Consider the following 25898-nt stretch of genomic DNA (forward strand, 5'->3'; position numbering starts at 1 on the left):
GGCAACAAAAAAAGAGGTTTTATTGAGTCCTGTTAGAGCAAACAATTTATAATACAATGGTCCAAATCCCATCCTTTTATGTGAAAATTTTTTAAAAGTTGCAGAAGTTCAAATACATAAGTTTTTCAGAACCGTGACATGAAAAATCGTCCATTCTCAACATATTGGATCCGTTACTTTAGCCTCCTTTTCCCAGAGATGTTACATTTGCTACGTGCCTTTTACAAAGTGAAATTGCGGTATGACCAAGAAAAGGGGCCTTGAGTGCTTCATGCAAAGAATGGTTAGAGTGGTCCACTGTGGTGTTGGTCAAGCTTATTACCCACTCCCCATCCATTCGCCTGGGCTTCTCTCCCTTCACTCCTCCTACAATCCTTTAATACATTCTCGCATAACAAAGTCTTCAACTTCAAAGTGCTGTACTACCCTCTGGCTGGACCAGATGGGCTGAAGCTGAAAGGTGGAAACATACTTTAGGTACTACTACTACTACTATTTAGCATTTCTATAGCGCTACAAGGCATACGCAGCGCTGTACAAACATAGAAGAAAGACAGTCCCTGCTCAAAGAGCTTACAATCTAATACACATGGTGGATCCTTAGAGGATATTTACTTGACTAGATATTGGCAGTGGGGGTGTTCATCTGCGGTTATGTTACTATGTTATATTACTGTGCTCAAGACCAACTGGTCCATCCAGTCTGTGTAGATATTGGACATTTATTTATTTATTTGTTACATTTGTATCCCACATTTTCCCACCTATTTGTAGGCTCAATGTGGCTTACTGAGTACCAGAGAGGCCTTTGCAGGCTCCGGTGTGAACAAATACAGGGTGATGTGGTAAGATCAAGTTCATGTGGCACAGCCACATTAGGGAATTGGAGAACAGAAGAGTTGTGTTATACTACTACTACTACTACTTAACATTTCTAAAGCGCTACTAGGGTTACGCAGCGCTGTACAATTTAACATAGAAGGACAGTCCCTGCTCAAAGAGCTTACAATCTAAAGGACACATGAACAGTAAGTCTGATAGGGGCGGTCAAATTGGGACAGTCTGGATTTCCTGAAAGAGTTAGGTGCCGAACGCAGCATTGAAGAGGTGGCTTTAAGCAAAGACTTGAAGATGGGCAGGGAGGGGGCTTGGCGTATGGGCTCGGGAAGGTTGTTCCAAGCATAGGGTGAGGCGAGGCAGAATGAGCGGAGCCTAGAGTTGGCAGTGGTGGAGAAGGGTAATGAGAGGAGGGATTTGTCCTGTGAACGGAGGTTTCGGGTGGGAACATAAGGGGAGATGAGGGTAGAGAGGTAGTGAGGGGCAGCAGACTGAGTGCATTTGTAGGTAAGAAGGAGAAGCTTGAATGTTCATTACGTGCTTTAGTTTGGTTATGTTGTAGAGATTAGGCATTTAAGTTGGATTGGTAGGGTATGCCTTTTTAAACAGGTTGGTTTTTAGTGATTTCTCTGATTCTTTACCAACTTGGGTAGACGCACATATATGCCCACTGCTCAAACCAGCACCAGCTCCCTCCCATGTCCCCCACCTGACCTCTTTTCCTTGCTTCTGCCCCCACCCTTCACAACTACCCCAAGCATATCCCTCTGTTATACTTTGTACCAGGTACCCCCACTTACCCAAACAACTATGCTCTGTGTGTGCCCCAAGCAGTAGTAATCATTATTTTTATATACCATTTTAACACTGCTCAAAATGATTTACAGTAAGAGAAGGAAAAAAGTTGTTTTTAAATATTTATAAAAATCCATGGGTTTTAGATTTCTATGTATTTTGATAAAGATGCCAGTAACAATACTTAAAACTAAAATTTGTCATGGCTTTTGTTGCCAGTACCTCTTCCAGTTCGCCACTACTAGCATCAGCCACTCTCCTAGTAAAGAAGTGCATTTTAATGTTTCCTCTATACTCCCCTCACCACAACTTCATGTCATGACTGCCATTGCAGAATGTCCCCTGTCATGAAAAACTTGCCTTCTCCCACCCCACTGAAGCCTGTCGGACATTTTGAAGTTCTACTGTGTTCCTCATATAGCTTCCTCCTCCAGTGAGCATAACCTAAAGGTTCGTTTTCTTTCTTTCTCTCTCTCTCTCTCTCTCTCTCTCTCTTTCTTTATTTGTAATCACTATGTATGTGTTTTTTTTATTTCAAATTTTTATATTTCCCACCAGATTTTCAAGGTCTATGCACAGTAGGCAACCTTGTCTTCTCTACCCTGACCTTCTGTTAAAGTGGCTGAGCTCTGTCACAACCCAGTTTCTGTTGTCAATCTAAACAGTGCAAAACATATTTCTGTTTCAAAATGCTTACTGCTGTGTAATGTATTGAAGCATCTATTTGTCCTTTGTTGTCTCCACTGTTTTGCTTGTTGGGGATTTGCTATGGAATACTTTTCTTCTGTGTTGTTTCCTCTAGCTGTTCTGGTCAACCATGTTGCACTGCCATTTTAAAAACATCATAAGAATCCCATTTCTTATAGCTTCCATAGGGCTTTATTCGATAAAAGAAAATGTCTGTAGCCACAGAATGTTATTTTTTTAAATATGGGTCATAATATTTTCAAGGTTTGCAGTGGTGGGTAATCCTGATTAGAAATCTACAATTTAATTTTTAGAATATGTATAATTGTGTGTATGTGTGTTTTTGATATGTGAGCCAGATTAATTGGCATATTGTGGATATGCTGAAAATTAGAACTGTGTATGATATTCAAATGGCAAAATTGCTTATTTTATTTTATTTTTATTTCTTACATTTCTATCCCATATTTTCCTGCATAGCAGTAGGCTCAATGTGGCTTACAGGTTCCGGAGAGGAGAGTACCATATCCGGGAATATATACAGAGTGGAAAATAGAATAACAGTAGGTGCAAGGAAGCTGATAAGGTTCCAGAAAAGAGAATACAACTCTGGGACGAATATATAGTTGCATATAGAGAAAAGTAATTCCAATGAGGCTGATAAGTCTCCGGGGATGGGACTTACAGCTTCTAGTGAGCAATACAGAGTAGGATAAAGGTAGAAGTACACTTAATTATAACTGGAGTGGTAAAATTCGTACAGTTTAAGTAATAGTAATAGTAATTTTAAAGACAAGTGCATGAAAATATATTTCCTGAGGTGTGCTATTGGGTTTTATGTTTCTTTGCTTGTTTGCAGGGTCAAGATTTTGCCCCACACAATGTTGCAATAATTGGTCATTCCATGGGAGGTCTTGTTGCAAGAGCATTGTTCGCCCTTAAAAACTTTAATCCAGACTTGATAAACCTGATCATAACACAAGCTACACCTCATGTTGCACCAGTGCTACCTGTGGACAGGTTTCTCATTGGTAAGTTGTAGTTTTTCACGTTACCAACATTTCATGTTGGTAACTAATAACATAAACACTCGCTGCAATATGTACATAACTTTTTTCAAAAAACTATAAAATAATGGTACAACCAGAACAGTACAACAACATCATAGATCACCAAACTCTTTAGCTGCAGACACTGGAGTATCTGAGTCTTTTATTTGACACAGCAATAGAGAGGATCTTTCTCACAGAACACGGAAGATCAAAGGTGGTTCAACAAATTCGTCCTCTGTAGTTAAGGCAGACCCAGGATCTGGGACCACATCCAGGTTCTGGGGTCAATGATGGCAACAATGGAAGTGGTGCCATGTGCAAAGGCTTATATTAGGCCATTACAGGAGTCTTTTCTCAGCTGCTGGTTTCTGATGTTAAAGAAGTATGACTTCATGTTCCTTGGACATTGGTTGTCAGAGTATGCAACGGTGGTTTTTGCCCAGGAATTTGACTGTCTAAGCTCCTGTTCCGATAATACAATGGGAGGTGGTGACAACAGATGCCAGCAAGTCAGGTTGGGGAGCTCATTACAAGTTCCATCTGGCACAGGGCACATGGATGGAACAGGCATCTCAGTAGTCGATAAATCACTTGGAGCTCAGGGCAGTGTGGGATGCCTTATGCCAGTGGTTCCCAAATCTGGTCCTGGAGGCATCCCATAAGTACATAAGTACATAAGTAGTGCCATACTGGGAAAGACCAAAGGTCCATCTAGCCCAGCATCCTGTCACCGACAGTGGCCAATCCAGGTCAAGGGCACCTGGCACGCTCCCCAAACGTAAAAACATTCCAGACAAGTTGTACCTAAAAATGAGGAATTTTTCCAGTCCATTTAATAGCGGTCTATGGACTTGTCCTTTAGGAATCTATCTAACCCCTTTTTAAACTCCGTCAAGCTAACCGCCCGTACCACGTTCTCCGGCAATGAATTCCAGAGTCTAATTACACGTTGGGTGAAGAAAAATTTTCTCCGATTCGTTTTAAATTTACCACACTGTAGCTTCAACTCATGCCCTCTAGTCCTAGTATTTTTGGATAGCGTGAACAGTCGCTTCACATCCACCCGATCCATTCCACTCATTATTTTATACTTGGCCATCTAGTCAGATTTTCAGGATATCCACAATGAATATTCATGAGAGAGATTTGCATGCACTACTTCCACTGCATGCAAATCTCTCTCATGAATATTCATTATGGATAACCTGAAAACCTAATCGGCTAGGGGTGTCTCCAGAACCAGATTTGGTAACCACTGCCTTATGCAAATTCACTCCCTTTCTGGCAGGGGCCCCTGTCTGAGTTTTCTCTGACAATTTGATGATGTTGGCTTATATCAACGTGCAAGGTGGGACCCACATTCATCTGATGGCGGTGAGGGCAGCCTCCCTCATGAGTTGGGCAGAGAAAAATCTCTGCTTGTCCGCAGCTCACATCGCTGTGTCCTGGAATGTGGAGGCAGACTTCTCAGCAGGCACTCCGTGGACCTGGGAGAATGGGATCTATCCAGCCAAGAGTTTCAGTTGATAATGGCCGACAGTCACTCAAAAGCGCATGGTTCGGGATAAGGTATCTTTCAAAGATATCACCAAAACAGGGAAGATAGGGTATCCTGATAGTGAGGTTGCAAAAGAGACCGTAGTAGATCAGGTGTCCTTAAATAAAAATAAAAATCAGACAAAAGATTGCAAATTAATACTGTCAAGTACTAAGCATCATGTAAATAGGAGCCTAAGAAATAAGATGGGAGAATATATTGCACTAAATGAAAAATTAGATATAATAGGCATCTCTGAGACCTGGTGGAAGCAGAATAACCAGTGGGACACTGTCATACCGGGGTACAAATTATATCGTAGTGATAGGGTGGATGAATTGGTGGAGGGGTAGCATTGAGGCATATTTTCAAAGCACTTAGCCTTCCAAAGTTCCATAGAAACCTATGGAACTTTGGAAGGCTAAGTGCTTTGAAAATATGCCTCGTATATTAAGGAGAGCCTTGAATCAAATAGATTGAAAATTCTGCAGGAAACAAAACACTTCTTGGAATCACTGTGGATTGAAATTCCAAGTGTAAAGGGGGAAAGGATAGCGATAGGAAAGTGTTACCATCCGCCTGGCCAGGATGAACAGCCAGATGCAGAAATGTTAAAGGAAATTAGGGACGCGAACAAACTGGGCAACACAATAATAATGGGTGCTGGGGCCGCTTGATAACAGTGATCATAATATGATCGGATTTGATATTAGCTTTGAAGTTAGTATACATAGGAAATCAAATACGTTTAACTTTTAAAAAAAGAAGACTATGATAAAATGAGAAGACGGTGAAAAAAAAAAAACTTAGAGGAGCGACTGCTTGGGTCAAAAATTTACATCAGGCGTGGATGCTGTTCAAAAACACCATCCTGGAAGCCCAGGCCAAATATATTCCAAGTATTAAAAAAGGAGGATGGAAGACCAAACGACAGCTGGCGCGGTTAAAAAGTGAGGTGAAGGAAGCTATTAGAGCTAATAGAAAATCCTTCAGAAAATGGAAGAAGGAACCGACTAAAATAATAAGAAACAGCATAAGGAATGTCAAGTCAAATGCAAAGTGCTGATAGGAAGGCTAAGAGGGACTTCGAAAAAAAGATTGCGTTGGAGGCAAAAACACATAGTAAAAGTTTTTTTTTAGGTTTATTAAAAGCAGGAAGCCGGCAAAAGAATCTATTGGACCGCTAGGTGACTGAGGAGTAAAAGGGGCAATCAGGGAAGACAAAGCCGTAGCTGAGAGATTAAATGAATTCTTTGCTTCGGTCTTCACTGAGGAAGATTTGGGTGGGATACCTGTGCCGGAATTGGTATTCGAAGCTGACGAGTCGGAGAAACTTAATGAATTCTCTGTAAACCTGAAGGATGTAATGGGGCAGTTCTACAAACTGAAGAGTAACAAATCTCCTGGACCGGATGGTATTCATCCCAGAGTACTGATAGAACTGAAAAATGAGCTTGTGGAGCTATTGTTAGTAATATGTAATTTATCCTTACAATTGAGTGTGGTACCGGAAGAATGGAGGGTGGCCAATGTAATGCCGATTTTTAAAAAAGGTTCCAGAGGAGATCCGGGAAATTATAGACCGGTGAGTCTGACGTTGGTGCTGGGCAAAATGGTAGAGACTATTATTAAGTACAAAATTACAGAGCATATTCAAAAGCATGGATTGATGAGACAAAGTCAACATGGATTTAGTGAAGGGAAATCTTGCCTCACTAATCTACTACATTTCTTTGAAGGGGTGAACAAACGTGGCTAAAGGTGAGCCGGTTGATATTGTGTATCTGGATTTTCAGAAGGCGTTTGACAAAGTATCTCATGAAAGACTCCAGAGGAAATTGGAGAGTCATAGGATAGGAGGTAGTGTTCTATTGTGGATTAAAAACTGGTTAAAAGATAGAAAACAGAGATTAGGGTTAAATGGTCAGTATTCTCAATGGAGAAGGGTAGTTAGTGGGGTTCCCCAGGGGTCTATGCTGTGACTGCGGCTTTTTAATATATTTTAAAATGATGGGGGTAACTAGTGAGGTAATTAAATTTGCTGATGACTCAAAGTGATTCAAAGCCATTAAATCGCGGCAGGATTGTGAAAAATTACAAGAGGACCTTACGAGACTGGGAGACTGGACGTCTAAATGGCAGATGACATTTAATGTGAGCAAGTGCAAAGTGATGCATGTGGGAAAGAGGAACCCGAATTATAGCTACGTCATGCAAGGTTCCACGTTAGGAGTCACGGACCAAGAAAGGGATCTAGGTGTCGTCAGTGATACATTGAAACCTTCTACTCAGTGTGCTGCTGCAGCTAAGAAAGCAAATAGAATGTTAGCTATTTTTAGGAAAGGAATGGAAAACAAAAATGAGGATGCTATAATGCCTTTGTATCGCTCCATGGTGCGACCGCACCTCAAATATTGTGTTCACTTCTGGTCGCCGCATCTCAAAAAATATATAGTGGAATTAGAAAAGGTGCAGAGAAGAGCGACAAAAATGATAAAGGGGATGGGACGACTTCCCTATGAGGAAAGGCTAAAGCGGCTAGGGCTCTTCAGCTTGGAGAAAAGGCGGCTGAGGGGAGATATGATAGAGGTCTATAAAATGGAGTGGAGTTGAACGGGTAGATGTGAAGCATCTGTTTACGCTTTCCAAAAATACTAGGACAAGGGGGCATGCGATGAAGCTACAATGTAGTAAATTTAAAATGAATCTTGAGAAAAATTTTCTTCACTCAACGTGTAATTAAACTCTGGAATTCGTTGCCAGAGAATATGGTAAAGGCGGTTAGCTTAGCAGAGTTTTAAAAAGGTTTGGACGGCTTCCTAAAGGAAAAGTCCATAGACCATTATTAAATGGACTTGGGAAAATCCACTATTTCTAGGATAAGCAGTATAAAATGTTTTGTACTTTTTGGGATCTTGCCAGGTATTTGTGACCTGGATTGACCACTGTTGGAAATACGATGCTGGGCTTGATGGACCTTTGGTCTTTCCCAGTATGGCAATACTTATGTACTTATGTATGTCTCTTGCGGGTCACCCAGATATCATTTGATTCTTGCAGGGAGCGGGCTGCTTGTGGCCTCCCTTAATTTAGTCCTTTGGGCTCTTCAGAAACCTCCTTTTGAGCCACTCCGGAAGGCCTCCTTGAAAGATCTTACACTAAAGAAGGTGTTTCAGAGCTTCAGGCTCTCTCGTTGGGATTCCTTTCTCTGCTTTTCAGAGGCACGGTTTTCCCTGTGCACGGTTCCTTCCTTTCTTCCAAAAGTGGTATCAGCATTTCATCTCGACCAATCTGTTGAGCTTCTTTCCTTTTGCAGAGAGGATGAAGAGGCTTAGTATTCTTCCTTGAAGCTTGTCGATGTGCATAGAGTCCTAATATCTGGAAGTCACGAATGAGTGTAGCAAGTCAGACAGACCGACTGACTGACTGCTCTTTTGTAAACAGAGGCTTGACCTGATGGCTTTCAAGCCCACAATTGCTAGATGGCTGAAGGAGACTATCATGTCCACTTATTTGTTTGTCGGGAAGTGGGCTCCTCAGGCCTTGTGGGCTCAATTCCATGAGGTGTACAGTGACATCCTAGGTGGAGACTACCTTACTGTCTTTGCCAGATATTTGCAACATGGTGACGTAGTCGATGCTGCGTATCTTTGCCAAGCACTACAGGATGGGCATTGTGGCTCGCTCAGTTTTGGGGCTTTGGTCCTCAGAGCAGTGGCACCAGGATCCCACCTACTTTAAGGACTGCATTTGAATATGTCACAGGTCTGAAATAGTGGGACGCTGCGTAATGGAAGGAGAAATTAGGTTTTACCTGATAATTTTCTTTCCATTAGTCCTTCCCACTATTTCAGAGGCCCGCCCGAGGATTCTGAGATGTTCAGTCGGTGCGAAGTAATGACTGTCACCTTGCATGGTTCTTCATGCATGTCTCTTGTTCTCTATAAATCAGAGTTGAGGGTGGTCCACTCATGTTTGCTCATCTTGTTAGTGTTAGGTTAGCGAGTTGTTTAAGGTTTTTGTGTTTGTTCTCTCCTTACTGCTTGTCTACATAAATTCTGAGGAGCTGGACTGGATTCCAAGAGAGAGTTGTCTCGGCTCAGTTTTAAGTTCTCTATCTCCACCTGCTCGTTGATGAACACAACTATCCCACAGGTTCTAGAATAGTGGGAAGGACTAATGAAAAGAAAATCATCATTAAGACCTAATTTCTCCTTACTTCAGCAGGGTAAACTGAATGAATCATTTAGTCCTTATTTATCCTATCTAAAATTACTGTTTTTTGAAATGTAGTTAATATAGTCAGCAGGTTGTCCTGGGCATTCAAGCAACAGCAATATCCTTCACGGGGGTCATATCTTTTTGCAGTCTGGGCCCCCCTTCTTCCTGCTGCCACTGTTATATCCACAGTATTAATGTATGAATTAATCATGTTGGCTGTAACAAATGTATAAATAATAGGACAGAGTGCAGTAGATTTGTAAGTTAGAATAATAGAACTAGTTCTGCCTCCTCATGATGTAAAGCTAGTCAGAAATTCTCAGTAAAATACACACCTTATCTAGGGGGCCCTTCTAACAAGCTGTGGAAAGCACTAGCATGTTCTTATTGCAGCTTAAAAGGGTTTACCGTGGGGAGTTCTTAGGTGTGCTGTGGTAAGTTCCAGGTTAGCGTGTGGTAAAAAAATTATTTTAATTTTTACTGTGGAGGGGACATGTCTGCGGTAATCAGCACAGCTACATTGCCATCCGCTAACTGATTAGCACGTAAGCCCTTACCGCCTACAAAATAGGTGGTGGTAAGGGCTTACACAGTAATCTTTTTTTTTTTTTTAATGGCCATGTATTAATGGCAACATTTAGCGCATGGCCATTAATACAAAAATTCAAAAAATTGGCGTTAAATATGGCTTTAGTGCATAAAGGCGTGCCAACCTTTTAGTTCTACTTTGTAAGAGGGCCCCCAGGTCTTTTAAACAATGCACTGACAATGTGTTATCTGGTAATAGCATAATGCTACGTGGAGCATAGGGAGGTGCATATATTTTTTGTGACGCTATCATTTATGAAAATCGATTGTACTGTGTTTTTTTTTTTAATTTTCAGACTTTTATACAAATGTGAACAACTATTGGATCCTAAAGTCCAAGGAACTAAGAAATGTTACAATATTATCAGTGGCTGGAGGTTTTCGAGATTACCAAGTTCGGTCAGGACTGGCATTTTTACCAAGATCAAATTCCCAACACAGTGCCTTATCTGTCTTGGTAAAATTTCCCATTTTTTCCCAGTTTGTGTGTGTATATTGGTGTTTTGCTAGAAGTCTTCTAGGTACATATTTTGAACAATTGTAGTTTTCCCTTTGGGTTGGAAAGAAGAGAGGTGTGTTAGTCCACTTTTAGAGGTAATCAATAGAAATCAAACAAAATAAAACATGGAAAAGAAAATAAGATGATACCTTTTTTATTGGACATAACAATACATTTCTTGATTAGCTTTCGATGGTTGCCCTTCTTCGTCAGATCGGAAAGAATAAACAGTAGCTAAGTATCTATCTATATATAGATAGAATATATATATATATATATATATATATATATATATATATATATATATATATATATATATATTCTCATTCTCTCTCTTTTTCTTTATATTTATATATATATACTAGTAAAAAAGCCCCGTTTCTGATGCAAATGAAACGGGGGCTAGCAATGTTTTCTTCTGTGTGCATGTGGGAGTGTGTGTGTCCCTGCCCTCTGGCCTCTCTCCCCTCCCCCCTCTGAGTCCTTCACTGTTACAGAGCCAGCGATTTGATTTCGTGCTCTGCTGTTTTCCTTCACTGACTGTGTTACAGAGAGGGCGGGGCAGACACTCATAGGGAAACCGGATATCTCGCCCCCTTCACACTTCCGGCTGGAGGCTTCATAGAACGTTGGTGTTGCTTTTTATATAGAGAGATAAGTTTTTAATATTTAAGTGTGATGTCCAATTATGGATTTACATAGGATTATTCAGGGATTGAGGTGATCATGCTTGATAAGTTTATCAAAATAACTGAAGCTGAATATTTTAACCTAGGACACCTAATAACCATAGCCATAACCTTGCTTCAGAAGTGCCTCCAATTTCCAGATCTGTATGCAGAATGCTTTTTCCATATCATCAAGCTGATCAATCCATAGACTGGTGGGTTGTGTCCATCTACCAGCAGGTGGAGATAGAGAGCAAACTTTTGCCTCCCTATATGTGGTCATGTGCTGCCGGAAACTCCTCAGTATGTTCTCTATCTCAGCAGGTGGTGGTCACACACAGCAGCAGCTCTGGCTAGGCCTCCAAGCCTAATTTTTAGGTTTTGTTGAGTGCCTGGGGTTGAGGGCTCTTTTGAGCAAGTGCAAACCTGGTGGTGCCAGGTCCCTCCTTTTCTCCCCCCTCCCGCTGGCTCCGTTAAAAAAAAAAAAAAAAAAAAAAATTTTGAACGTCCTTAAAGGCGTTTATTTCGACGTTTATTTAAGCGTCTATTGCAGCTACTCACTGGGACACCAGGTCGTTACAACTCGGAGCGGACAGCAGGTAATTTTTACCTTTTTATAGCGGGCAGGGGGTTCCCCGATTCTTCTCCTCGTGGCATATGGCGTCGGAGGGCGAGGGCGCAAAGGGTCGCTCCCCGGGTCGCTTGAGCGCTTCTAGAGGGGATGCGGGGGTCTTAAAGCCTGATTCGCCCTTGTTGGGTGACAGTTTCGTGACCGATGAGTGTCCCGGTCCTTCCTCCGGCGTGGCGGTTTTTCCCGCCATAAACGCCCATCCCCCGCTCCTCGCCTCCGCCATCTTGGCCGGCCACGCGGCTCGGACGGCTTCTTCTTGGGCCGCCCTTGAGGTTGGAGACATTAATGCCATGAACGCCCTTAATTTGGGCGACGGCACAGAAGCGGCTAAAGTTAAGAGCCGTTCTTCCCGCGCGGCTCCTTCGCGGAGTTTCGCGCCGGACGCCATTTTGGATGCGCAGCATGTCTCTCCCCCGCTATTGCGAGCGCCGGTTGAGGGTGCGTCTAGGGCTGTTGCCCAGGCTGCGGAAGTGCACAGTCTGGGGGGTTTCTCCCCCGAGTTTGTTTTGCTGCTGCATCAGGCCTTCCTCATGCACAACGCTGCCCCTGCTCCCTCGTCTGGTAAAGAGGTTGAGGTTCCCAGAGGTAAACGCCCTCGGGTTGATTCCCAGGCCTTGGAGGAATTTGTCTCCTCCGATGTAGATGAGGGCAGCGTGTCTGAGGTCTCCCAACGGTCCTTTGCGGATTCCTTGGAGGAGACGGATCCCCGCTCGGATGGAGCGGATGACCCCTCTGCAGCGCGGCTTTTTAGCCCAGAGGATTTGCCCAACCTGTTGTTACAGGCCATGGACACTTTCAAGATTTCCTCTCCGGAGGACGTCTCTCCCTCAGCCCCTGTTGGTTCTGCCATTATGCTGGGGACGAAGCGCCCGCCTAGAACCTTCCACGTGCATGATGCCATGCACACCTTAATTTCGGCTCAATGGGATGTCCCAGAAGCGAGCCTTAAAGTGGCTAGGGCTATGTTCCGCCTCTATCCTTTGGCTGTGAGTGAACGTGAGGCCTATCTGTGGCCTACCGTGGATTCTTTAATCACTGCGGTGACTAAGAAAACGGCGTTGCCGGTGGAAGGTGGCACGGCCCTAAAGGACGCCCAAGACAGAAGATTGGAGGCGGCCTTAAGGTCGTCCTTTGAGGCGGCTGCTTTAAGTTTGCAGGCCTCAGTTTGCGGCTCCTATGTGGCCAGGGCGTGCCTGACTATGGTGCAGCGGGCTTCCCCCTCGGATCATTCCTTGAGGGCTGATTGGCCGGCCCTGGAATCGGGCTTAGCCTATTTGGCAGACTTGCTGTATGATGTCTTGAGGGCCTCAGCGAAAGGCATGGCTCAGACAATCTCTGCGCGGCGGTGGCTTTGGCTGAAACATTGGTCTGCTGACCACGCCTCTAAATCCCGCCTGGCTAGGTTGCCTTTTAAAGGCAAGCTGCTCTTTGGGGTCGAGCTGGACAAAATCGTGACCGATCTCGGCACGTCTAAGGGCAAGAAATTACCAGAGGTCAGGGCTCGGGCTAGTACTCGTCCCGGTACCTCCAGAGGACGGTTGCAGGAAGCCCGTCGGTACCGCCCGGGCAAGTCGGGTTCCTCTGCCCCCTCTTCCTTCAAGAGGAATTTCTCCCCCAAGCAGCATTCCTTTCGCAGAGACCGCCGTCCCGGAGGTGCTCCCTCCGGTCCTCCCCCAGGGTCTCGTACCCAATGACGGGGTCTTGGTCCACGCCCCAGTGCAGATTGGAGGACGGCTGTCCTCATTTCTGGGCGAGTGGACCACAATAACTTCAGACGCGTGGGTGCTGGAAGTCATCAGAGACGGCTACAAACTAGAGTTCTGCCGACCCTTAAAAGACGGGTTTGTACTCTCTCCCTGCAAGTCTCCGGTCAAAGCTGTGGCAGTGCAGCAGACCTTGGACAATCTGATCCGCCTGGGCGCGGTCGTTCCGGTGCCAGAAAGTCAGCTTGGCAAGGGACGTTACTCCATTTACTTTGTGGTACCAAAGAAAGGAGGTTCTGTCCGGCCTATCCTCGATCTCAAAGGGGTCAATCGGGCCTTGAAAGTGCGGCACTTTCGCATGGAGACTCTCCGCTCTGTTATAGTGGCAGTGAAGGCAGGAGAGTTCCTGGCATCCTTGGACATCAAGGAAGCGTACCTGCATATTCCCATCTGGCCTCCTCATCAACGCTTTCTGCGTTTTGCAGTCCTGGGACGACACTTCCAGTTCAGAGCCCTCCCTTTCGGGTTGGCTACTGCTCCGCGGACCTTTTCCAAAGTAATGGTGGTCATCGCGGCCTTCCTACGAAAGGAAGGGGTACAAGTCCATCCTTATCTGGACGACTGGTTGATCCGAGCCCCCTCTTATGCAGAGTGCGGCAAAGCTGTGGACCGGGTAGTTGCTCTTTTGAGCTCCCTGGGATGGATCATCAACTGGGAGAAAAGCCAGCTGCGCCCGACTCAGTCCCTGGAGTACCTGGGAGTTCGATTCGACACCCAAGTGGGCAGAGTGTTCCTGCCAGACAATCGGATTGTCAAACTTCAGGCTCAGGTGGACCAGTTCCTAGTAGCCTCTCCCCTTCGGGCTTGGGACTATGTGCAGCTGTTGGGCTCTATGACGGCCACGATGGAAGTTGTGCCCTGGGCCAGGGCTCATATGAGACCACTTCAACACTCTTTGCTGCAGCGCTGGACTCCGATGTCGGAGGATTATGCTGTGCGCCTTCCCTTGGACCCAGCAGTGCGCAAGGCGCTGAGCTGGTGGATGCAGATAGACAAGTTGTCTGCGGGAATGCCTCTGGTGACCCCAGAGTGGATTGTCGTCACGACGGACGCCTCGTTGTCGGGCTGGGGAGCCCACTGCTTGGGAAGGACAGCGCAGGGGCTCTGGTCTCCTACAGAGGCAAAGTGGTCTATCAACCTCCTGGAACTCAGAGCCATTCGGTTGGCGCTTTTGGAGTTCATCCCGGTACTGGTGTTGAAGCCTGTACGGGTCCTGTCGGACAATGCCATGGCTGTGGCCTATGTCAACCGTCAGGGAGGTACCAAGAGCGCCCCTCTAGCCAAGGAGGCTATGAATCTTTGCCAGTGGGCGGAAGCGAACCTGGAGCAGCTTTCAGCGGCCCACATTGCCGGAGTCATGAATGTCAAGGCGGACTTTCTCAGTCGCCATACCTTGGAGCCCGGAGAGTGGCAGCTATCTGCTCAGGCGTTCTTGGACATCACGAAGCGCTGGGGCCAGCCGAGCCTAGATCTGATGGCGTCATCGGCCAATTGCCAAGTGCCGCGCTTTTTCAGCAGAGGACGGGACCCTCGATCCCTGGGAGTAGATGCTCTTCTCCAACAGTGGCTGACACAAGAGCTTCTCTATGTGTTCCCGCCCTGGCCCATGTTGGGCAGGGTGCTAGACAGGGTGGCAAAGCATCCCGGCAGGGTAATCCTGGTGGGTCCGGATTGGCCCAGGCGTCCCTGGTATGCGGACTTGATCAGGCTCACAGTCGACGATCCTCTGCGGCTGCCAGTGGAGCAGGGCCTGTTACATCAGGGTCCCGTGGTGATGGAGGATCCCTCCCCCTTTGGTCTTACGGCCTGGCTATTGAGCGGCAGCGTCTGAGGAAGAAGGGCTTCTCAGACAAGGTCATCGCCACTATGCTGAGAGCGAGGAAGCGCTCTACTTCTACTGCTTACGCCAGGGTTTGGCGTATCTTTGCAGCGTGGTGTGAAGCAGGCTCACTTTCTCCCTTCACTGCTCCAATTTCTTCAGTGTTGGCGTTCCTGCAAGAAGGTCTGGAGAAAGGCCTGTCGCTCAGTTCCCTTAAAGTCCAGGTAGCGGCTCTGGCTTGCTTCAGGGGCCGCCTGAAGGGTGCTTCCCTGGCTTCGCAGCCAGATGTGGTGCGCTTTCTCAAGGGAGTTAATCACCTGCGCCCTCCTCTGCACTCAGTGGTGCCTGCGTGGAATCTCAACCTGGTACTAAGAGCATTGCAGAAGCCGCCTTTTGAACCCTTGTCGAGGGCATCTCTGAAAGACCTGACGTTGAAAGCAGTCTTTTTGGTGGCTATCACTTCAGCCAGAAGAGTTTCCGAGCTCCAGGCGCTCTCATGTCGAGAGCCTTTTCTGCAGTTCACTGAGGCAGGAGTGACTATTCGCACAGTGCCTTCCTTCCTGCCCAAGATTGTTTCTCGCTTCCATGTGAATCAGCAGCTCTGTCTCCCTTCCTTTCGTAGGGAGGACTACCCAGAGGAGTACTCTGCTCTTAAATATCTGGATGTGAGACGAGTCATCATCAGATACTTGGAAGTGACCAATGATTTCCGGAAATCGGATCATCTGTTTGTCCTGTTTGCAGGTCCTCGTAAGGGTCTGCAGGCTGCTAAGCCTACAGTGGCAAGATGGGTCAAGGAAGCCATTGCAGCGGCTTATGTGGCCGCGGGGAAGGTGCCGCCTATCCAGCTGAAGGCTCACTCCACGAGAGCTCAGGCGGCCTCGATGGCAGAGGCCGGATCCGTCTCCTTGGAAGAGATATGCAAGGCGGCAACTTGGGCTTCGGCTCATACATTCTCCAAGCATTACCGTTTGACTGTGGCTGCACGGGCGGAGGCCCGGTTTGGAGCTTCAGTGTTGAGGTCAGGGATTTCAATGTCCCGCCCTGGGTGAGTACTGCTTCGGTACATCCCACCAGTCTATGGATTGATCAGCTTGATGATATGGAAGGTAAAATTATGTATAATCATACCTGATAATTTTCTTTCCATTAATCATAGCTGATCAATCCATAGCCCCTCCCAGATATCTGTACTGTTTTTATTCTGGTTGCATTTCAGGTTCAAGTTTAGTCTTCAGTTACTTCAGAAAGACTTCGGGTTCAAGTTTTTTCACTTGGATTCTTCAAGAGTTAAGACGAGTTTGTGTTACAGTGAGCTGCTGCATTCCTCTCCCCTCCGTTTTACGGGGCTGGATTGAGACTTAAAATTCTGCCGGCACTCCCTCCCGCTTCGTGCGGCTGTAGGGCAGCTTTGTACCCCTCCCGCTTCGGCGGTGTTAGGGTCAGTCAGCTCCTCCCGCGGTTGCGGTTGCAGGATAAGCCAGATCCCCCCGCATCGGCGGGTGTGGTGTCCCTCCCCCGCTCCGCGGGGATGAGCTGGACGGATTCCCCTCCCCCACTTGTGTGGGGATGAGCTGGGTTAATTCCCCTCCCCCGTTTCGGCGGTGGTGAGCTGGGCAGAGTGTCCCTTCGTGGGTGTAATTCTCTAAGTGCTGAGTCCTGCGGATGGAGCTTTGATATCGACATACTGAGGAGTTTCCGGCAGCACATGACCACATATAGGGAGGCAAAAGTTTGCTCTCTATCTCCACCTGCTGGTAGATGGACACAACCCACCAGTCTATGGATTGATCAGCTATGATTAATGGAAAGAAAATTATCAGGTATGATTATACATAATTTTACCTTCTAACTCTGGGCTTACTCCAAGGAAAATCAGGATAATATAGTCCTTGCTGTGACTGAAATCATCTGTGAGAACTAAGATCAGAAAAAGTATTAAAGCTTTCCAAGCTGGTACATCTTTCTGATGTGAACCATGCATGTACTAGTCCTACCATCATTGTGCTAGGCCACCACAGTTCCTTTTCTTCTGTGTCCAACAGCTGCATGTTACTGTGTGTTCAGTGAGCATAGATTTTACACATGAGTAAAACTATCTTGTATGTTAAAAACACCTTACTCTTCACCCACTGTCTTTTCTTACCGAGGCCTCGGATGCACAGAGATGAGCAGACCTTGAACATAGTGGGCTGTAAAATGGTGCTGGCTTATTATAAGAAAAGAAAACAACACATGGCCAGTCAGCTCAACTCTGTGTATCCTTCGATCCTAAGACTAGGAGTTGCAGAAGCTTAAAAACTCCATCCAGCTGTTAGCTTACTGAATTTACCATTGCTGTGGTCTAGCAGTATTGCAGAAATAAGAGTGCAACAGGTTAAAGTCATGGCATTGTCAAATTGTCTAGTTTAACTCATCTTTCAAGAAGTATGTGGAGCTGCAACATGATCATCAGTTCATACCTTTGTATCTCATTACTATCTAGACCAGTGCTTTTCAGCTCAGTTCTCAGGGCACACCCAGCCTGTGAGGTTTTCAGGATATCTACAATGAATACGCGTGGGATTTGGTATGCAAATCTATCGCATACATATACATTGTGGACATCCTGAAAACCTGACTGGCTGGGCCTGGGTGTGCTCTAAAGACTGGGTTGAGAAGCTCTGGTCTAGACAACTGAGGTTGTTTTAGAAGGTTAGTTTATACACATAAATAGGCATACACACGTAAGCACTACTATTTAAACTAGAATGCCCCAAGTGAATCCACTGTTCTTTTTTTTTTTTTTTTTTTAATGTGTATATTTTATTAAATGGCTGTTTCTGCTGTACAGCCTCATACATATTTCACAAAATACATTCAGAAAGCCTTTTTTAAAACATCTTGGATACTTTAGACATCCCCTTTTTGATCTAAGTGTCATATGCAAAATGGGGCTTTATGTGTTTGAAAGAGATGGTGCATTTAGACAGCAGTTATAAAATGTATTTTCAACTAATAATCCACTTCCCTTCCCCCCCCCCAACAAAAAATAACTGTCTAGGTTGCCCTGAGAATCCTAAAGCCAAGCAAAAACATGTGATCTTCAGCTATGAGATTCCTCACTTGTATGGTTAATCCCCTACTTGTTGACAGAGAAAGTAAAGTTGCTCGTCTGTAACAAAGATTCTCAGTAAACATCAGCATAAATCACGCATACCCATCCACCTTCCTAGGGAGTTAATGACTACGCTCCGCTTTAGGCTGAAGGGGCTCATAAGGTTACAACTCGCATATGTTCAGAAAAACCACCTAGATTTTTCTTAGCTTTGAAAGCTAACTGTGTTGATACCCTCGGATGGTGTTGCTCATTTCTCATTTGTCCCACTCTCTGTGGAGAACCCCTATTAAAGGTAAATAATTTTGACTGACTTTGCTTTTTGGTCAATCCTCTAGAATAGTGGTTATGTCCTTAAAAGTGCAGCTACATGGAAAGTTAACATGGAAAGCAAAATCTTTCTACTTCTGTCCAAGCACACATTTGTTCATGTGTGTTCTTGATTGCATTTCTTACATGGTAATCACTGAAGTAACCATACTTCTGTCTTTCTTTCACAGAGCTCTTCTGTGCCTAGATGCTGGGCATCCACAGACCACCTGTCCATTGTATGGTAAGGAACTAGAACAGTAGAATTTGCGGTCACCTCTCTTATTCATTTGTTTTCAGTGACATTCATTCTGAAACTCCTCTTCTTCCAAGGAGGATGACAGGATTGCCATTCTAAATTACATTGGCAAAACATAATGAAATCAAGTTTTTCTTATTTTTGTTTTGTTTTGCTGCAGGTGTAAAGAGTTGATCTTGGCAACCATAAGAGCTTTCTTTGACCTTATTGATGAAGACACTAAGCAGGTTTGCTATTTTTCCTATTTTTAAAAGAACAACATTTTCGTGGTATAGGTACACCTCTTAGATAATTTTGTTTAAATGTATATATTTACATAGCATGTGCTGTCTCCTAGATTTATGCGGGTAATATTTAACCAGTGACTGTTCTAAATTATTTTGATATTGGCGCTGGGTATCGGGTATTTGCTGGCTACCGATGTTATCATGGGACCGCTGATAGAGCTATCCTGGCAAGTTAGGACAGCTGTTGGATTGAACCCCAGTTAACTTCTGGACTGTCCTGTCGAACATTGTCTAGTTTCCATGTCTGTGTCACCTTCGCTGCGTAGTGTGGATCAGATATGATATTCAACGGTATTATCCAGATAATACTGTTTAAATATCATTGCCTGGGTATGCACTGTTTATCTTGATAGCAAGTGCTGCTACCTGAGGGGTCCTAGCGTTTTTAGAGCATGCTAAAAATTTGAAACGTTAAGAGATGCCCATATATTTGTATGGGCGTCTCTAGTGTTTTGCGTACACTAAAAACGCTAGTACGCCTTTGTAAAAGGACCCCTGAATAACCAGCTTTAAATAGTGTCCCCATAGAACAAGCCTTCTTAAACTATGGATTGCAAAACCCGCATTTGGGGTTGTGATCAGGGCAGGCCCTCCATAGAGACGACATCAGCCCATGCCTCCGGAGGGTCACATTGCAACACAGCTTGCTTTATTTTGGTTATATAGTTATCGTTGGTTTGCATGTAGGAATTTGTAGGCTCGTAGGGAACCAGGAAGATGATGGTGGAAAGACTGGATGATCCGGTTAGTCCTTGGTTGCCGTTATCTACTATGTTCCTATAACTGTACACCCTGAATACTCTGAATATCTTCTGTCTAGACCATGGTGAATATTTTATTTTTTTCAACAAACGCTGCCCAAATGGGTCTTTACAAACTTTGCTGTTTACCCTGTAGAGGCAAAAAACAAATTTTACTACACTCAGTAGAGCACAGCATGAGCTGTAGAATAATGATGGAGGAAGAACATGAATACAAGCCTTTATGATGCAAAGATAGCAAGGGCTATGTGTGTGGAGTATGTAATCCATAAATGCAAAAATGGGGGAAACTGTTTAAGTTACATGACTCTAAATTACATCTAGATGTTAGTTTTGTAAGAAATGTTTACCAACAAAGATCAGCTAATGTATAGTAATACAATCAAAGCTGCCAGGTAGTTCTGTGATCTTTTTTTTTTTTTTTTTTTAACTTAGTCCTGTATTCTATTTTAGATAAGTGAAGATCCAGAAAGGAGAATGGCTGTACTGAACCATCACTTTGTGAGACACCCTGCAAAATACTTTGAGGAAAAGGATGATACTGTCATTACATTATCAGGTTTGCAGTTTTAGCATCTATCTTTGTTAACATTGTAGTTTTAAAAAAATCTCTTTCTTAATCTCATTCGTTTCTAGTAGATTTTATCCCTAGCCCTGTACGTGGTTCTTTGAAACATGATGTTTCTCTGCTTCAGGTGACAGTTGTAGGAGAACAGTCCAGGTAAGACCCACATTACCCATGGTTTTCTCCTCTCGGTACGAGACAGACTGTCAGAATTTTGAAGATTTCCATGTATAATCTCTTGCTGCTCATCTAGGCGCATCCTACAGAAATTGTCAGCATTTTACTGCATTTTGAAGCACACTCATTGGCAGTCTTAGGGAACTTTAATTCTTACATATTCCCACGTCATTAGCTACTTAATTGAGAAATCACCAATTATAAGATGCAGGCAGCAGCCTAGCAGCAAGATGGTGGCTATCCAGTCTTTTGCACCGAGTGTCACATATTTCATTATTTCCCAGTTGGTGAGAAGCCATATGTGTTTACAGTGCAAGGAGTTCCTAGCATTCAGGGAATGGGTCTGATCTCTGGAGGCTAGAATAGCAGTCTTGGAGGAGCTGAGGCAGACAGCCTACAGGGACATAGTAAAGTCCCACCTCCAATCTGGCAACCTCTGTGCTGCCATGGAGGAGAAAGGTCTCCTGAAGGGAGAGCATCACCATAGAGAGCCAGGGGCTTCTGCCCAGGAGAGAAGGGTTAGAACAGCCATTGTAGTTGGAGATTCGATCATTAGGCATGTAGATAGCTCAGGGGTTCGTCGGTGTGAAGATCGCTTTGTCACTTGCCTGGTGCAAAGTTGGCAGACTTCACGTGTTACCTAGATAGGATTTAGTGCTAGAGAGAAACCTACTGTCTTGGTACATGTGAGTACCAATGGCTTAGGAAAATGTGGAAGGGAGGTTCTTGAAGCTAAATTTAGGCTCTTAGGTAGAAAGCTGAAATCCAGAACCTCCAGGGTAGCATTTTCAGAAGTGCTCACCATTCCACATGCAGGACCCAAGAGATAGGCAGGGCTCCAGAGTCTCAATGCATGGATGAGGCAATAGAGCAGGGAGGAGGGTTTTAGATTTGTTAGTGACTGGGCAACATTCTGGGGAAGAGGGAACCTATTCCAGAAAGATGGGCTCCACCTTAACCGGAGTAGAACCAGGCTGCTGGCACCAACATTTAAAAAAGAGAGAGAGCAGCTTTAAACTAGAAACTGGGGGGAAGGCTGACAGTCACTCAGGACTGCATGGTTTGGATCAAGGTACCTTTAAAAGACATCACCAAAATAGGGAAGGTAGAGCATGCATGCCGATAGCAAGGTTGCAATAGAGACCATAGTAGACCAGGTGTCTTTTAAATACAGAGCAGACAGGTTTTTTTTTCACTTTAAATATTTTTATTAATGAAGCAACTTACAACATTCAAGACAGTACAGATAATGCCAAGTTGACCTAAAATATTGGACATCCATATAATATAACAGAAAAGAACAAAACAACAACCCAGTCACCCTTATGGTGAAAATTGAACTATCAACTCCCAATCACTATAAACAAGGGCCTACACCCTGAGCTCTGTCCTACCCACTTAAATTTGTTCAAGCATATAATTGCCTCACTTCCCCCTCTAGCCCTCCTCTTCCGTTCCTCCCTTCCTTACCGCCCCCCTCCCTCCCTCCTTCCCTCCTCCCCCCCTCCGAACTATCACCCGTTCCTATCAAAGTTTGATTGTCCCCACCCATTCTTGCAGTTGAGACCGAGCAGACAGTTTTTACAGATTGCAAATTATCAATATCAACTGCTGAACAAGTTGTAAGTAGGAACAAACATTGTTTGAAATGTCTGTATGCAAATGCGAGAAGCCAAAGAAATAAGATGGGTGAGTTAGAATATATTGCACTAAATGAAAAGATAGATATAATAGGCATCTCTGAAACCTGGTGGAAGGAAGATAACCAATGGGACACTGTCATACCAGGGTACAAATTATATCGCAGAGATAAGGTGAATTGAATTGGTGGAGGTGTAGCATTATATGTTAAAGAGGACCTTGAATTGTATATACTAAAAAATTCTGCAGGATACAAAACACATCTTGGAATCCCTACAAATAGAAATTCTATGTGTAAAGGGGAAAAGGATAATGATAGGAGTGTACTATCATCCGCCAGGCCAGAATGAACAGACAGACAGATGCAGAAATGTTATCAGAAATTAGGGAGACTAACAAACTGGGTAACACAATTGTCACAAAATGCCTAGCCATCCGCCTGGGGTTACCCAGCAGCCACGTAGAAGGTCTAGACCCAGCACAGCTCAGGTTCGCCTTCATCTGCTGCTCATGCTCTACACTAGCACCCTCCTCCCACCAGCTAGGTCACAACCGCCTCTGGCAAGTCCCCTGTACTCAAATTATCTCTAGTGATTTCTAGGTTGCTGGCGCCACACTCCCAGTGGTCCCACAGTTTCCAGAAAGCACTCACAGATCCAACACACTAACCGGCAGGATTCTTTATCAGTCCATTGAACAATAAACAGAAAAAGTGCAATCAACAAACAATAACAGGTAACTGAAATATGAGTCAATTATAAAACTAAACATTTGTTTACTTTCTAAAAAGTACCTGGGAAGATCAGGACATATAACTGTTCACGGAGCCTCAGCAAAGAGATCCTACTTTCATTTCTTCCTGGCTAAGACTGGGGCAAAAGCCAGTACATTTCAAATGAAATTATGGGCCAATCAGAGCCCAGAACAACAAGCTTAAAAAAAAAACTGGCCACATCACTGCCAGTTTTTTCTCTGTAACAGCTTTAATCATAAATATGCACCACCTGCTGGCCAAACTAGAGAAATACACTTCAAGAATTAAGGCAGATTTACAGGCTTAAAAAACCCACTGTTCTGTCACATATATTAATGAGACAAAGCCAACATGCGTTTAGTCAAGGGAAATCTTGCCTTACCAATCTATTACATTTCTTTGAAGAGTTGAATAAACACATGGATAAAGTTGAACCGGTCAATATTGTGTATCTGGATTTTAGCATTTGACAAAGTACCTCATGAAAGACTCCTGAGGAAATTAGGAAAAAAACAGATAGGGAAAGAGGAAGGGAATGGGATTTGATATACTGCCTTACAGGTAGTTAGTTTGTATCTGGGACAGTGGAGTGTTAAGTGACTTGCCCAGTCACAATGAGCTGCAGTGGGAATTAAACCTAGGTTTCGGATTCTGCAATCAACATCTGGTGGTTATTCAGTGAACACAATGGCAGGAATCGTGACTTAGTTGTGCCTCCATATATTTATAGGACTGGTATTCAAAACCACATACAGTGAGCACTGTTGCTTTAAGTATGCATTTTAAATCCAGCAGCATTATAGATCCAGCATTTTACATAGAGCAAAAGGGATGTGTCAAGGTTGGTGCTGATTATATGCGTAATCTATACGTATACATTTTGATAGTTGGCTAGACATATAGAGAAGCATAGAAAGTCATGGGATTGGAGGTAATGTCCTGGTTAAAAGATAGAAAACAGAGAGTAGGGTTAAATGATCAGTTTTCTCAATGGAGAAGGATAGATAGTGTGGTTACCCAGGAGTTTGTGCTGGGACCGCTGCTTTTTAACATATTTATGAATGATCTAGTGATGGGAATAACTAATGAGGTAATTAAGTTTGCTGATGACACAAAGTTATTCAAAGTTGTTAAATCGCAAGAGGATTGTGAAAAATTGCAAGAGGACCTTGGGAGACCGGGCATCTAAATGGCAGATAACATTTAATGTGCAAAGTGATGCATATGGAAAAGAGGAACCCAAACTATAGCTATGTGATGCAAGGTTCCACATTAGGAGACACCACCAGGGCTTAATTTGTGCTATAACAATGTTCCAGCACTACTTTGGGCTCAGGAAGTGAAGTCAACACCCATGACTTCCTCCCCCCCTTAAAGTTGTTCTTTTCTCCCTTTTGCTATTTCTTTAATGCCCAATGGTATCCTTCTCTTCCTCTCCCCATCCCACCCACCATACCTTTTCAAAACTGTCTTTCTGTTTTGTAGGTTGCCAGCAGTGAGCAGCAGTTCCCAATGCGCTGCTCGTGCTGATATCGGATCCTTCTGTCTGATGCAACTCTTCCTGTTTCTGCATAGTTGGGAAGGTTAGACAGAAGGCTCCGATATGGGCATGAGCAGCGTGTTGTGAATTGCTGTTTGCTGTCAGCAACCTGTAAACAAGAAGACAGCTCCAAAAAGGTATGTGGGGTAGGAGGGAGGGATGCCATTGCTCATTAGAGAAGAAGCAAAAGGAAGAAAAGCCTGATTGTGGGGGGAAAGGGGAGAGAACAGTTGCAGGACTTAATGGTGGGTGGGAAGGAGCAAAAGGAAGAAAAGCCTTATTGCGGGTGGGGGGGGGGGAGGAGTGAGAGAGAAGAAATGCAGGACTGATGGTGGTTGGGAGGGGGTAAGGAGAAAAGCTGGACCAATGGTGGGTGGGGGATGGCTGCAGGGAGAGAAGAAGGGTGAAGAAGAAATACTGGACCAGTGGTGCGTGGGTAGGTAGGTAGGGGAGGGAGAAGGAGAAAAGCTGGACATATGGTGGGGGTGGGGTGGGGAAGAAGGAGTAAAGCTGGACCAATGATGAGTGGGAGAGGTAAAGGAGTAAAAGCTGGACTAATGGTGATTGGGGAGAAAGGAGAAAAGCTGGACCAGTGGTTGGTGGGTAAGTGGGGGGTGGGGGGGAGAAGGAGAACAGTTGTACTAATGGGTGGGGTAGAGGAGAAGGAGAAATATTGGGGACCAGATTCTTTCAGAATTGAGTTTATCTGATCAGTTCCTGCAAAAAATATTCTTTTTATAATTCCTAGATCCAACAGAATTAATCACATCATGCCACATGGCAACTCTATCTGCTCCTGTGTGTTGGGACCGGGTTATCCTGTTAATGCAATCTCCTGGGTCCCGACACACAGGAGCAGGAGAGAGACAGAACCTGGTGCTGGGCCCCCTTGGAGGCTGGGCCCAGGGAATCTTGCCCCTCTGCCCCCCCCCCCCCCCCCCCCTTCTCGGTGGCCCTGCTATCAAGATGGTAGAGCACAAAGGAGGAAGACAGAAGTGGGTTGCCAGATGGGAAAAATATTTGCAGCCCAACCTGCACCAAAAAGGAGCCCAAAAATAGCCCAAGCTGACGAAGGGCTGAGGAGTGGGGTGAGGGGAGGGGGCGCACTTGCAATGCCTCCTCTCCTCTTAACACATGGCTACTCTGCTGTAACTGTTGTGCGCAGCACTCTCTCCTCCCAATGCTCTGCGCCTGCTCCCCAGTCTGCTCCACTCTGTCCTGCCCTCGCTCCTCCTCCTCCAGAGCATGATGAATCATAATCAGCTGATGACCTTATCGTGCACCTCGCCTTATTGGCCAAATTTGGAACCAAGTCTCATTCTGGCTCCAAATTTGACCAATAGGGTCACAGTAGAGAGAGCCGGAAGAAGGAACCAGCAGTGGCCGCCCAAAAACAGAAAACTGGCTCAAA

The 25898-nt window shown here is 44.8% G+C and overlaps 1 protein-coding gene across 2 annotated transcripts in view; it reads left to right on the plus strand.

Moving 5' to 3' along the window:
- PGAP1 (post-GPI attachment to proteins 1) overlaps positions 1 to 25898 on the plus strand; it is a 195037-nt gene that overhangs the window by 27394 nt on the left and 141745 nt on the right. For both annotated transcript variants that reach the window (XM_030209280.1, XM_030209281.1), the window contains exons 4-8: positions 3179 to 3350; positions 10014 to 10174; positions 18695 to 18747; positions 18923 to 18989; positions 20264 to 20369. In XM_030209280.1, the coding sequence (XP_030065140.1) occupies positions 3179 to 3350; positions 10014 to 10174; positions 18695 to 18747; positions 18923 to 18989; positions 20264 to 20369 (559 nt within the window). The remainder of the gene's footprint in view (positions 1 to 3178; positions 3351 to 10013; positions 10175 to 18694; positions 18748 to 18922; positions 18990 to 20263; positions 20370 to 25898) is intronic.

This window comes from Microcaecilia unicolor, chromosome 7 (genome assembly GCF_901765095.1).
Source record: "Microcaecilia unicolor chromosome 7, aMicUni1.1, whole genome shotgun sequence".
NCBI classification, from domain to species: Eukaryota; Metazoa; Chordata; class Amphibia; order Gymnophiona; family Siphonopidae; genus Microcaecilia; species Microcaecilia unicolor.